At 42.5% G+C, this 15,461-nt stretch overlaps 1 protein-coding gene across 1 annotated transcript in view; it reads left to right on the top strand.

The window, feature by feature from the left end:
* Positions 1-15,461, top strand: part of CHN2 (chimerin 2) — a 210,836-nt gene that overhangs the window by 105,258 nt on the left and 90,117 nt on the right. The window contains exons 5-6 of the mRNA XM_015429700.1: positions 1,085-1,198; positions 3,566-3,854. Coding sequence (XP_015285186.1) covers positions 1,085-1,198; positions 3,566-3,854 — 403 coding nt within the window. The remainder of the gene's footprint in view (positions 1-1,084; positions 1,199-3,565; positions 3,855-15,461) is intronic.

Consider the following 15,461-nt stretch of genomic DNA (forward strand, 5'->3'; position numbering starts at 1 on the left):
TCACCTGGGGGAACTGCGATCCCCCGCGATCCCCCCTGAAATGACCTCTGCTTAAGAAACTTACCTCATTTCATTCAGAGATTTCCCATAGCAAATACCCTTTTAACTAGTAACCTTGACTATCAACAGAGAATTTATATTTAAAACAAAGGGGTTTCTTGGTGACATAATGGAATGAAAATAAAGTAACTCAAAAACACTATGTTCTTCACAAAGTTTGAACTGTCAAAGCCAGACTTCACCAAAGTAGCATGTAGCATCACAGGATGCAGTCCCAGCTATTGTCTGATACACATTTCCGTGGAGAACTGTACTATGTTAACTGTGAGTCGTCCTCTGTCTGCAGCATCCTAGCAGTGATCATAATGGTACATTTTTCAGCTGCAGCTGCTTAATCTGTGTTGCAACTGTAGCTTCCCAATTTCGCTCTCACTGTAGTGTTTTCCATATAAATGCATCTCAGGGGAAAGTCTCAAAATGCATCAGAGCCCATGGCATAGAATCAAATGTGGGATTTGGCCTTCTGGATTAAGCCACTGTCCAGATTTGGCCTGAAAGGAAAAGAGGTAGTTATAGAAGCAAAGACACTGCCAGAGCACAGCCTACCAAGATGACCTCCAGTTCATTTCTGACTGATTTCAGGAGCAACGTTTGGGCAGATTATACCCATAGTAGTTGCTATATACTCTGAAGTCCTAGAATCATCTATTTAGTTTGCACTCTGATTACCTTGTGCTCAATGCTTGAAGTGGTTCTGTATTTGGGGCCTTCTAGGATCCGTACCAAGAATATATGGGTGATTTCTGTAGCATAAAATGAGTCCTTACCCTCACATATCTAAACAAATGCTAAAAGCAAAAATAACTCTGTCTACGTCCCAGTTGGGTATCCCGCCATTCACTCTCATCATGTTTGCTGCAGTTTGCATCCATCCACTTGAATAATAGTTTGCCAGCTTGTGATATCTTAATTGTTTTGCTATGATCTACATGCTTCCCTCGTAGTTAATTAGTGCATGCATTTCTGTGGCCTTCCACCCCCTTTCTGCAATATTATTTAAATAGATTACTTTCTTTTATCTCAGGTTTCATGGGATCATTTCTCGTGAGCAAGCAGATGAATTACTTGGAGGTGTAGAAGGAGCATATATTCTCAGAGAAAGCCAGCGACAGCCTGGATGCTATACCTTAGCTCTCCGGTAAGCTTTTCAGGTTATGTTTTTAAATGTTAAGAATTAGGAACCTCAAGGAGGATGCCTTTTGCTTAAAATAACTGCAAACAACTTAGTATTTTAAAAATACCTGTAGAGGGCAGAGCTCAAATGTTCCTACCCTCAGTTGCATGTGATGGGGGTTGGGTTTGAGGCTAGGGTTGCCAGCTCCAGATTGGGAAATACCTGGAGATTTGGGGGTGGAGCCTGAGGAGGGTGGAGTTTGGGGAGGTGAGGAACCTCAGCAGGGTATAATGTCAGAGAGTCCGCCTTCCAAAGCAGCTGTTTTCTCCAGGGGAACTGATCTTGATTGTCTGGAGATAAATTGCAATACCAGGGGATCTCCAGGTGCTACCTGGAGATTGGCAAACCTTTTTGGGGTAATTTTTCAGTAAGCCTTGGTAAGATGGTTAGAGAATGTGCCCAATTTACCAGGGGTGGTGACATTCTCTCCCTTTTGTTTTCTGTTCATGAAACCATTGCCCTTACTCTGTTTCCTTCCCTTATTCTGATTTGGTTTCATGACAGTGCAACATAATTAGATTTCACCATGTTGACCTCTCAAAGCCAGTTTTAGAGTGAACGTAGAAAGCATAACTAGAAGTCTAACATGAATTGATGACAGTGCCATGTAACCAATAAGAGTTAGCTGCGTGATGACATCAGGTGCAAAATAGAGGACAGTGCTTCCTATTCTTACACTGGTGGCATGTGGTTTAAAAGGGTGTGTAACAGACCCCCACTATCAGGCAGGTTTTCCTACAAAAAGCTTTGTTCCCTGCTGCAACTGAGCAGCCCCAAGTAGCATGTTAATATTTGTGTTTTTGATTGTCTGTTTGTCCCACCCTGTCACAGGGAATATAATTTGGCTTTTTGCCCAGCCTAGGAACTTGATGGAGAAAACAGGAGCCCTCGTTTTGCCCTTTGGAATGGCACTTGAGAAAGAATAACAGTCAAACAGAAATCTTAAGTTTATTTAACAGGCAGGGGATGAATAGGTGTAGTCAGGGGCTGGGAAAGCTGAGGTTAAACCTGTTGGTATTTCAAGGTACATTTCTTTTAGCACACAAAATAGTGATCTTGAAGCTTGTTTGCATATATTCTAGGCTCTTAACAGTGGGAGATGTTTTACTTAGTATTTTAGTTACAGCAAAGATGTTTCTTCAGAGAGTTTCCTATGATAGTGCAGTTTTCCTAGAGTGGGCCTCTTTCTTTGAGCACCCAACTCGCTCCTTTCTTGAAACTACAGTTTATTTCTGAGTTGTCTAAAACTGTTCTCCTTTCACATCAGACCCGGGGTCCTCCTCAGAGCCAGACCCCTAGAGAAACTGAGCAGGAATTAATCTTCTCCACTGAAGATATAACCCTGTTCCTTTTGGCTTGAAAGGCAGAGAAACTGAGCAGGAATTAATCTTCTTCTCCACTGAAGATATAACCCTTTTGGCTTGAAAGGGAGTTTCAGCACAAAGATATAACCCTGTTCCTTTTGGCTTGAAAGGGAGTTTCAGCACACTATCCAGTCACTCTTGCCAAGTCATCATCCCAGTTCTGGTATCTTTGTAAAGCATACTTAAGTTTAGGCTGACATTTAGTCTCTGAATTCTGTTAAGGAATTCTTCCTCAGGATAGAAATACTACAGTTAAGGCAAAGGAGTCTTTCTCCTTCACTCTAAGGTGAACCTGTCTGACTTTTCCTGTCAGACTCACTGACTCCAAACTCTATCAGAAACCAATTGGCTGCCTTCAGAATGGTTCCAACTGACAGAACCTCAGGAATGGAATGATCCAATTCAGCACTGGGCTGATTGTATAGTTTTTCTCAGCTGGTGACTGCCAATCAGAGATAAGGAGTAACCTGGCACTCAAGCTCTCAATTCCAGTGGAGTGTTAACCATTCACCTCCCATATCTCTGTTTTTGCTGCACTAGGAACCTGGTTTTTAAGTGCAGTCTGTCACAGGAGTTGTAGGAACAATGCCAAGCAGCACTGGAGAACATAGTTGTAACCTCCTATGAACAAATGATGAAGAAGGACAAAAACATTAAGCAAGGGTTTTATATAGAATCTCAAGTTCCTCTTTCAAGTCAAAAAATCTGTAGAGAACTTCCAACTGACCACATCAAAGCAGTCATAAATGAGATCTACAAGGCCTCATTTAAGCAACCATTTTTAAAGTACCTTCACAAGACCTATTTTGACTGAGTGCAGCCTTTGCCACCCTATTCTGCTGTCCTTCCTCCTCTGCCTTCATAGCTGATAATGAAAAGAACCTTTCTTTATCATATGCATACTATGAACAGTTGTGGTTTGAAAGTTAAGACACTAATTCAACAACTCCATTGTGTTTCAATACAGATTTGGCAATCAGACCTTAAACTACAGGCTCTTTTATGATGGGAAGCACTTTGTAGGAGAGAAGAGGTTTGAATCAATCCATGACTTGGTAACTGATGGCTTGATAACTCTGTATATAGAAACAAAGGCCTCTGAGTACATTTCCAAAATGACAACAAACCCTATCTATGAACACATTGGATATGCCACTTTGCTCAGAGAAAAAGTATCCCGTAGGCTAAGTAAAGCAAAAACAGAATCAAGAAAAGCGAGTGTAACAACGTGTGAAGAAAATGCACCTGTTGAAAAGGTAAGAGGTCTAATTTTATGGACGAGAACAGCACATATTTTTATATTTATAGGTCTTTTTTAAAAAAAGTGCAAATTCAGTTATTTAAAAATATTTTATTTTCAGCTTCCATTCAATGCTGCTGTTTGTAAGCAGGCACTGGAAATGCTGGCGGCAAGTTCAATCCACAATGGGTACCAGTGAAGTACCTGGATTTAAATGATGCTGTTCTATTGCAGCCACTGGAAACAGACTTCTCCTGCAAGAGCTTTCCATTCATTTCTCTGGAAGGGATTTGACCTGTACGTAGAAAGGAATATGCATTTAGGTACGATTCCAAGAAATGAATGGGCATCCTGCTTGCACAGGAGCCTCATGTAGCCAAATCTAAGCACATGGAGGTCTTTAAATCCAGATCAGGATGTGGGATTCTTGCTTTCAATATCCACCTGAAGCCTTGATCTCGGGTCCCTGATGGTAGAAGTAATGCTGATTTAGAGTTCACCAACTCTCAAGTTTGTGAGCCTTTAATGCAAAATGAGAAATCTCCCTTTTACTATTTTGCCTTTGGTGAATGGGTCTGGACTTGGCTTTTCTGTCTCTCCATCTTGCTTTTCGCAGTTATAGTTGGCGTAATAGCAACATAAATTGAGTGAACAAGAAGTGGCTGTCATAATGCAATTGGCTGACACTCAGCTAAAATCAGCTGGAAATGCAAGACAAATTACACCATAAGTAACAGATAAGCACTCTTATAAGAGTTTATATGAGTGTTTTCTGGTACAATAGATTAAAAAACATGTCAAAACCACCTTCTGAAGTAAGTGCTTTTGAAGGTTATTTAATACATAATTCACAAAGCGCTTTGCATCACTATAAAAGATTATCTTGTTGACCCGTCGCTGAAAAGAATTTCCCCCTGCCGCCTACTAGAAATTATGATTTGTAGATTTTGTTAATGATTCTGTTTCATGTCCAATTGCATGGACGTTTCTAGAGTTACTGCTTTCTGGAAAGATGACAAGCATTGTCTCAAGTTGGTCTGCCTTTGAAATTTCTAACTAGTACAAACTAAACAAGGGAAACCTAAGTGGAGTGAGGCAGATGAGAAACCTGTAGTTAATAAAATCACTGGGAGCAACATTTCTGGCCTATAGAATTAGTAAAAGAAATTGAGTGTGACTAATTACCTATTAATGTTTTTGGAAAGCACACCCCCCAGTTAAGAGAAGCAGGCTACAAGACTGTGATTAATCACTGATGTATATCAACCTAATTTGAAACTTTCAAGCTTGGGTGCCCGAACTCGGGCTATCTTGAAAAAAAAACATTCAAGCTGTTACTCCCTGAAAAATCCATTCACTGTAATGTTAAGTCCTGATCCATGGATTCTTGTGCATGCTGCTTCACACAAGAATCATTCCAACTGACAGGTTGCATGGGTGTCACCGTGAATCTGTAGGGGCAGAAGGGAAACGTGATGGCCTGGTTTCGCCTGCAGCCATCCCAAGAGGTCACTCAGTCTCAAGAAATGTCTTGCACAAACTTGATCAGCGAGGCTCACTCTGTGCATACTGATGGATGCTGAATGGTGGGAGGGGGGTTACCATGCAGAGTGTACACAACATTTATGTTGGGTTCTGTTCCCACACACAGGGTTGGATCCAGCCAGCTTTTCAGCTGGTGAAAGAGGTATGAGGTAACCTCGTGACCACCCAGAAACTCTGTGCTAAGAATTGTGGGACTTTCATGTACAGAAGCCATGTGGGATAAGGGAGGGGAATTGAGTGAGATTGTGTGAAAAGACTGGCTGCTGGACGTGTGCTTTTAAAATGAATAGAAGGCACATACAATAATATGGTATTAAACCTAATTCTAGCAGAAAGAATGACAATTATATGTAAAAGGCACGAGTCCCTGAAGTACTGGATGGAGCAGAAGAATATGAGACATGGTAAAATTATGCAATGCATGAAAGCAGGCAGGCCCATGTGCTGGCTATCTCTATAGTCAGCCCCTCTCCTCAGCAGAATATTAAGATATATTACCCAGTGTCTAGGAAGAGTTCATGCGTAACACACAACATGAAGTTGGCATAGTCTTTGTTTTGGCCAGCACCCCATAACGTACCCATCAAGTAGCATGAGAAATAATTTATCCAGATAAACATTTGAGATTACTGCTATCAGTGTCATTTGCACATTTCGCTGAAGAAAAACTGCTCAGACTTGCATTCCCATCTTTAACAACAGTTCGTTTTGCTTTATGAGAAGGTTGGTCAGTGGTACTAGGCAAGTGAATTTTTAAAGAGATGCCTGGGACTTTCGCTCACACCACTCTTAATTATAATCACTAATAAATTAGATAAGATTATTTTAAAAACACTTCTGCAAAATGATGTTCATGAGTTAGTTTTCCTTGTTTGCAACAAAGGAAAAGAAGAAAGTCAGCCAGAGGAAATCAGGTCTTGTTTTTATACCTCTAAAAATGTTTTTTTTTATTATTTCCACAAATATTCTAGAGAAAATTGCTTAAGGAAATTGTGGATTGTGGTTAGTTGTCAAATATATTTTCTGATTAGGGTAGTTTGCATGGCATTTTAAGTTCAAACATAAATGCTGATGTTTTGGCTACAGACCAAAACATTGTCCCTTGGCAAAATTACAGATAAAGGTTACAATTCAACCAAAGTTAAACACTTCTGCTTTCAAATTATTTCAATAATATGAGAGCTAAGCATGTTCTTGGAGTCAAGGGATTTAAAGGAAGCCAGGATAATACAAAGGAATGTTTGCTATGGTTGTACATATGTTTAGTGAAGTTGGTGCATACGTTCATCTGAATGTTATGTAAAATTTAAAAAATGTCACTGACATTTTAAGAGTAAGCAAAATGAAGTTGTGGTATAATTGGTGTGTTTCAGTAGTCTACTCAGACTGTTTGGAACTTTGGACCTTTTCAGAAAAGGGAAACCATTTTTTGTGCGGGGGGGGTGTATATAGTCATCTTTTCCTGCACTAGGTTGACAACAGAAATTATTGGATAGTTCACTCATTCCAGAGACTTCTCCCCCATGGGTAGGTCAATAGAAGGCTGTCACAAAGGCACAAACTAGGAAGAGAACGCTCAGTCAGAATAGAATGACTTGGAACTGCCTGAGGTAGCTGTCTACTCACATAATGTAGGTTCTTGGAAGTTATAATTAGTAGAGCTGTGCTAGATCAAATAAGAAAAATGCAATACATAGACCAATTACCTGCTTGTCTCTAGATTTTTCCCCATCCTATAATTCGGGACTTTATCCACTCTTACACCTAAAAATAAAATATGTGTAAAATGTTTTAATGTATCCTCCTAGCTAGTTTTGAGTATCTAATATAGTCCTGTTTAACATTGTGTGAATAATTTCAGTTTAAATTCAAGATGTTCTATCTTTAATTCAATGTAAACTTCTTTGTGTCCCCATTGGGAAGCAAGGGCGGGTATAAATGAAGCGAAGTAAATAAAGTTGATGAATGACATTTCACAAGTCTAGCTTTTAGTGGTTGTAACACGGAATTTGATATATGGAGTTTCCAGGCGTATATTTGATGTAAATTTTTCCATATAGCAGATTAAAGCAAGTATGAAAATGAGAAATCAACACCTAGGTGCTTTTGAGGAATCAAAAGAAACCTGAGCAAGTCTTCAGGGGTGCCTTACAGACCCACATGCTTCCTATCACTCTTCCATGCTGCCCTTTCACTGATTTAGTTTTGCTTTTCATGATTTCCATACTTCCCCCTCTCATTCTCTCTGCTCTGCCAAGCAAATAATTATTTCAAATAATGCCTCGGTACAAGAGAACTGAACAACATGGACCAAGGAAAAGAATAAGGCCTGATATGACAGGATACTACCGTGTTTTCCCGAAAATAAGACACTGTCTTATATTTATTTTTTCTCAAGAAGACACACTAGGGCTTATACCACAAATGCATAGAAATCCTGCTAGGGCTTATTTTTGGGGTAGGTCTTATTTTCGGGGAAACAAGGTACAATCTCTATAAAACTGGAAGCCACCCTGAGCTTGCTTTGCGAGGAGGGCGGGGTATAAATCTGATAAATAAATAAACAAACAAACAAACAGGAGAGCAGTCTAGCTGGCTTGGGAGCAAGTGAAAGATGGGCTCACTGGTGCCTACAGCCAGAACTCAACAAGACCAATTTGTTCATTTGGCTTCATAAGATGATGAACATGTATAATATTTTTATTACCCGGAAGTGACGTGACGATGCCAGGCATGCTGGGGGTGGGGCCACAGCCATCCGAGGGAAAACCATAGAGTTTTCCCTCGGATGACCGTGGCCCCCCCCCCCAGCGGGCCCGGCGTGGTCGTGACACTTCCGGGTGACGCGCACGTCGGGGTGGGGTTCCCCCCGGGGGTTTCCCCACCCCCCGGGAGGGACTTGGCAAGCTTATAGGGTGGTGAGCACAAGCACAAAATGGCTGCCAGGAGGCAGAGCCATACAGAAAATGTCTGAGACTGAGGTGATACATAACTCTGAGAGTAACACTTCAGCATTTCAAGCACAAGCTCTGTTTATCAGGGTGCCTTTTAAACTGAACGTATTGTTTAAAAATGTTTTCTTGCATACACCTAACTTTTGTTCAGTCATGCTATGAATATCCTTGGGCTTTGGTAGCAGTTGCTGCTGAAGCTACTTTAGAAAAATCTGCCAATCAGATCTCCAGCGGGCAATCAGAAGCCCTGCTGGGTAAAAGCCCCCCCCCAGTCCCACCCACTTTCTAAAAAACACTTGGCAGTTACCAGGAAAGGTTTCAGTGGGTACCAGGGAACCGACGGGCATCACATTGGGGACCTGTGGTCTGTAAGCAAATATCCATCTTTAGTTGTCTCACATAGTTCTCTAATACCTAGACGGCTTTCAAATGTCATTTGTAGCTGACATTAAGCTGGGGTATGCACAGCTCTGGCTTGTTGCCAGGCTTATGTGAGCACCTCCCTCTCTTCCCTCCCTTCTCATGCTGAGATTCGCAGTCAGATGCTAACTGCAGTTATCTGTGATGTAAATGATGTAGGTGTACATGATTTAACTGGAGTTAATGTTCTCTCCTCAAGTTCTACACCAAAACTTATCAAAGGGCTGGATTGAAATGGTTTTCCTATTTGTTTTAATGTATTTGCCCTTTTGTGCTATTTTCTGGGGATGCCGTGGTCTGACAGGCCAGTCCAGACTGTAGTCCCCCGATTAATGAATGAGGTATCTGTTCTGTTTCATGGAACATGATTTAAAAATCAAATATTTGAGACATAAGGAAAATTACAATCGAGGAAAAATCAAAATCACAACTATTCGACGATAACTGGAAATTATGGCTTATCTATACAGAAAGCTTCTCTATTTGTCCTTCTTCCATACTTCGTTCAATGTTCATTGTTAAAAGTGGATACCATGTGCCATAGAGAAACATCATTATTTGTTTGTCACAGTGATCTCTACTCTTTTTCATTCCATTTTGGAGCTACAGACAGCATACCTGGGGCTTTCAGAAGGTTTCCCATCCATAGACTGATGATCAGTGTTCCCTCTAAGCTGAGTTAGTGTGAGCTAGCTCACAGTTTTTTAGCCTCTGGCTCACACAGTTTTTGTCATAGCTCAGGAAGGATGGCTCCAGAGCAAACTAATTGATGCAGCAGCCAAATCACTTGCTCACAACTTTAATGCTGGTAGCTCACAAAGTAGAACTTTTGCTCACAAGACTCCACAGCTTAGAGGGAACATTGCTGATGACTAAACCCAGGCCACCTTCATTCTCTCAAGAGTGCTTCATTATGTGTCATCCCACCTTGCCCTGGAAGATTATATCCACCCAGGGCTACCTTTGCATGTTAGGCCACACACCCCTAATGTAGCCAATCCTAATGAGCTTCTGCTGTTGGGTGTGGCCTATTATCCTAATGAGTTCCTGCTGGGCGTGGCCAACTTGGAAGCCAGCCGGAACTCCATTCATGTGCGTTCCTGCCCCAAAATAGCCCTGTATCCACCAATGCACACACTGCGACACTGATGGGAGCAGTGCAAATCCCTTGCAGATTGTTCAAGCTGCGGATCAGTTTAGAACCTAGAATGCTCAATGGAGGAAGTGCTCCATTTAAATAACAGGCATTATATAATTCGTTAACAGCAATAATTCTAAATCAACAGTAATAATTCTAAATCAATTCTGAGTCAACAGTTAAGGTTGCATTGTTAAGTCATTAACGCTTTTTTCCCTTTTTGCTTTCTTTTAATGGGTTATTTGGGCAATACTGTTAAGGTACTACACAGCATGTGGCTGAATCTTTTAAAAGCTGGACCCATAATTACTTGACTTGTGTTCAGTCATGAGACAGGTCCAGCGTGAACTGGTAAAGTAGAGAGCAACCCAAGGACAGCTATCTGCCGGGAACTGGAATATCTGAAGAGTAATGATGGAATGAAGCAAGAGAAAAGCATTTCAGATAATTTTGTATGCCTTTTCTAAACAAGTTGGTGTTCTGTGGCTGGCTTTTTAAGGGATTATTTATTTCAATGAATGTGTTTTACTTCATTTTAATTGTTGTATTATTCATGCTGAGCACCTAAAGGTTGCTGACAATGTGTTACTAAAAACTAACTCTTTAGTGGAAAGACAGGGTAAGGAAAAAGATCTTGCCCAATATATAAAGTAGGCAGGAAAGATCATGGGGATAATCTCGCCTAAGCCCCGTTGCTTTAACTGGAAGAGCGGTTGACCTCTCAGCCCATTTCACAGGTTTGTTGTTATAATGCAGTGGAGTGAGAGGGTATGGCCCTGTGACTGTTGCTTGCAGTTTTAAAAACAGGCAATCCATTTATGGATCTGTAGTTCACATATCTAGTTAAACCCTCTGTGTGGCCATGTAAGGTCCCACTGTTACAGGTGCTCCATACCATGCTCTGCACAGTGTCAGCCCCAACACTTAAAAGTTTCTTTACCTATGCTCTGAAGGACAACAATTTTGTAATGCTGTTGATTGATGCATAACACGTGATCTTTCTTATTTAGTACGCTGTTTTGCCTCCCAGAGGGTTTTAAGAAAATGATGTTTATTCTCCATAACCTTTAGGGTGAGAAAAGTGCAGAAGGACTCAATCACAGCCTAGTGATCTTTTGGTGTTAGTGCACAGTTAGAACACTAGGTGGCAGCTTTATATAAGAGTTTTCACGGGCTTTGCTTTCACCTATTTTCAGAAGATGCAGTTGGCACCATGCATTTTATGTCAGCACTGAACAAAAAACAGATGACTTTATGGTCATCTTCGTATAATCCAATATCAATTCTTATTGAGGAGGAGGAATAATTTGATCAATTATAGTTGACATACACATACCTTGTTTTTACCTGTTTAGTCTCAAATCAGGTTACTAGATTGTGCTTACATATTTATATTTATTTATGTTTTAGCATAATGTGAGATATGGAAGATAGCCACCAAAATTTTGGGGAAGCTCTGGTCCAGCAATATAAATGTTAGAAAAAAAGCATTAGTGGAAGTTATCAAAGCATGTTTCATTTGCTATAATCTTTACTACCAGACATTTCTTTTGTGCAGTGATCTGTGTTTTAAAATTCCCGTGTCAATATTGTCTAGAGCCAGCGGCACCAGCCTCCACAAGAGCCTTGGCAGCCAGCAGCAGCAGCAAAGCAGGCTGGCCAGGAGCTGCAGGAAACACCCCAGCAGCCTGCGAAGGAAGAGAATCCTCCAGGCACTCCCAGGAGGAAGCAGAGGCCACAGGAGCCAGGCCCCAAGGGAGGTGTGGGAGGAAGTCAGTCATGGGAGGAGGGAGGGGCACGACGAGCCCCTGTGGGTTATGCACACGGCCCTTTGAGGCAAACAGGAGGGAAGACAGGGCAGAAGGCACAGAGGCCCTGGGGGAGAAGCCATTGGCACTGTCCTTCCTGCAAGCCCAGGCCCAGGTGTGTTGGGATTGGCTGAACCCAGGGCTAGCCCACCTCCAGGCTGCTTTTTGAAAAGCTATCTAAGGGCGGGCCAGGGTGGAAGAGCCGGACCCTCCCCTGTGGCTTTCAGGGACAGGAGAAGCTTCTGAGGCCCATCCTGAACCAAGGTTGCAGTCACACGCACGAGATAAAGTGGGGGGAAAGTGAGGCCATTCCCTCCAGAGGAATTTGACCCGCAGTTGCGTGATCACACAGTCCTTGGAAGCTGCGGGCTCAGCCCACCACTGCGTGATCAGATGCAACCGTGGGTGAGTCGGGTTTGGTGGGGTTTTTTTGCTGTTTGTTTCCGATGCACTTAAATGAGGAATCAAGAATCGCATCGCTGCACTGAGGGCTCCCTATGGAGTTTGCGATGATGCACATACTGAGAGGGGGGGGGGAACACCGAGCCAGAGTTGGGAGGGCCTTATCAACCCATCCCGATGCCATGAGAGCACGCTGGAATGATCAGACACAGGAAAGTCCATCCATGGCCCGTTGCAACCGGTTTACTACCGGATTTTCCCCAGTGTCTTTTAACTTCGCTTCTGTGGCTGAGCAGAACGGGTTGCCGATGGCTCCGGGGCGCTTCCCAGATGTAAATCTACCCGGCATTTGCACCTGTGGCAGGTCTAATTGTGCGTATGATCGCAGCCCAACACTAGAAAACAGACTGGAGGGCAAGCCAGTCTTGAGGTCTGATCCACTGATGGGGGAGCCTGACAAATAAATACTTGTAACTATGTAGCAAGAATATGTTTTTTAAAAAACCTAGTTGCCCTGTTTACCAACTCTATGAAAGAAACAAAAATCCCAATTTTGGGATTGGCTAGAATTTTCACACAGTATATTCTAGTATAGCCATTAAATAAACCTTTCTGTAGGCTGCTGTGGTGCTATATGGGCACCTTAAGTTTCCTATCACATATCTATTTGGTGTAGTGGTTAAGTGTGTGGACTCTAATCTGGGAGAACTGGGTTTGATTCCCCAGTCCTCTATTTGCAGCTGCTGGATGACCTTGGGCAAACCATAGTTCTGTTAGAGGTGTTCTTGAAAAGAACAGTTTCTGTCAGAGATCTCTCAGCCCCACCTACCTCACAGGGTGTCTGTTGTGGGGAGGGCAAGGAAAAGGAATTTGTAAACTGCTCTGAGACTCCAAGTGAAGGGCGGGGTATAAATCCAACCTCCTCCTCCTCCTCCTCCTCCTCCTCTTCTTCTTCTTCCCCTTACTCCAGTAAACTCAGCAGAATATACATGGTTCTCCCCTCTTTCATTTTATCCTCACAACAACCCTGAAAGGTAGGTTAGACTTAATTCCAAGGTACATGTACGCCATCAGTACAATGGTGGCCCTAATGGGGCAAATAATGCCCACTGGGGCCATTTATGGTGAGGCAACAACACAGGGAGACCCTCTCACTGTGTCCCATGTTCCTGATGCAGATTGAACCCACAAACCCACAAGTTCCTAGAAATGAACTTGCAAGACATGTTTGCTTGTATGGACCCAGGGAAGACACATAGCATGTAGCTAAGTTACTGGCCAGTGGTCATACATCGAACTTCGTGACCAAGGGAAAATCTGAAGCTGGGTCTTCCCATTCCTAGTACAACACACAACCACTGTGTCTAATTCACCCCCCTAGAGTTTTGTGGCAAGGCAGTTCTCAACTTATGTCTGTCAGCATATCTCTCAGATAAGTGTGCATATGGATACAGCTTTAGGATCACTTCCAGTCCACAAGATTTCTTTGTGTGTTTCAATATATTTGTTACAGTCCTCAGTGTAATATTCCCAGAGCACTTTACAAGTTAAAGAACAATTTCAGTAACAAGTTCAATACAAAGCAAAATTAAAAACAGCTGAGTGAAAAAGCAGTTAGAAAAACAGAGTTGCTCTAAAACGATCAGTCAAAGTTCAGAGCTGTTAAAAAGACTCAAACAGCCACAGAATAACAACACTAATATAATAAAAACAAAATCGGCAAACCCAGTTTAAAAATGTTATCTAAAAGCAGGATAAAATACCTGGAACTGGGGAGCATAAAACTGTCTTAATCCAGCATCTAAAGGTCAGCAGATCTGGCACCAAGCAAACCTTTCAGGGGAGGAAGCGACAAACTTTGGTGCCAGAACTGAAAGAGCATTCTCACCAACCCTTACCTAAGGTCTGAGTTATGGTCGGATCCCAGTGGGCTCCTTGAATCTTGAATGATTTCCTTGTGTGGAAACTTGCTGATAAATGTAGGCCATCTAGTGAGCTGAGGCGGGATCCCTGGAAGGCAAAGAGGCATGGAGTTTCTTCTGTGAGCTGGTTTGGTAGAGAGCCCAATTGGACAGCATACTTAAATGTACCCAGAAATCATTTCAGAAGCCATCCTGAGTGTGCTGAATGTTACATCAGAACAGGCCCTTATGTCGGTAGTGCTCACAGTCACTAACCAACCATGAGTGGCAGCCGGCCTTTAAATACACAAGCAGGACCTTGTCGGCAAGCCTCCCACCCCCAAGTGCACCACTGTGCTGCCTCGTCTGCTTCAGCCGCCGCCGCCAAGATTGGCAGGTCTCCTGCTGTGGTGGGAGGCCTCCTGCTGGCAACCTGCTCTTCTCACTGCCACTCCTTTGGGCAGTGGGAGGGGAAAAAACCACTGCATGAGGCACAATATAACATTCCTTCTGGGTTTACCATAGGGTTTCTAGTGACTCCTAGAGTTACATATTATTTCCAGTTTCCCCTGTAAGTGATGTCACGTCATGTTCCCCCTGCAATGTGCCCCCTATTTCCTCATCCCCTTCTCTCACTGGGTGTCAGCCTTGGGATTGTAACCCTAGTTGCTGTCTCTGTCAGCCTCAGAAAGTAGTTGTCAGACTTGCGGTTGCCTCTGCCAAGGGTGTCTGTTGCCAGTTTTTCCCCTCAGCTTCCCAGTCCCAGGTTGCTGAATCTGGTCTGTATTTGCTCTCTCTAGAATCCATTGGCAGAGTTTAAATATGCAAAGGAAGTGCTTAGAGAAATCTAATCTATATTTATTATGGCACCAAGCCAGTAAATCAGTGACATCATAAAAATACCAATATAAGCCATTTGTTAAAATACAAATATAAAAGCCATGGTCTAAAATATTTGAGGGGCTAAATAATATTTTCTTTGTGGATACAGTAACAAGCTGCACAGAATTTAGCTACAAGTTTGATTATCATCTGGTAGTAAGTAATTGACATAGAGTACATCAGGCCAGGCATTTCCTTTATCAAAGGTTAGATATATTTGACTTGAACCAACTTGTACCATGGACACCTGAGAACCATATGTTCAATATTTTCAACTTCTCCCAGATCACATTGACAAAGTCTCTGGTCGAAAGGTAACTTCCTGTATCTCCCATCAAGAACAGCCAAGGGAAGGGCTGAGCATCTGTTGTTGTTCAGTCGCACAGTCGAGTCTGACTCTTCGCGACCCCATGGACCAGGTCACGCCAGGCCTTCCGGTCTTCCGCCATCCTCTGAAGTTTGCTCAACTTCATGTTTGTTGCATCGATGACACTGTCTAACCATCTCATCCTTTGCCGTCCCCGTCTTCTTTGACCTTCAATCTTTCCCAGCATCAGGGTCTTCTCCAGTGAG

This window comes from Gekko japonicus, unplaced genomic scaffold (genome assembly GCF_001447785.1).
Source record: "Gekko japonicus isolate JY-2015 unplaced genomic scaffold, Gekko_japonicus_V1.1 scaffold767, whole genome shotgun sequence".
Lineage (NCBI taxonomy): Eukaryota > Metazoa > Chordata > Lepidosauria > Squamata > Gekkonidae > Gekko > Gekko japonicus.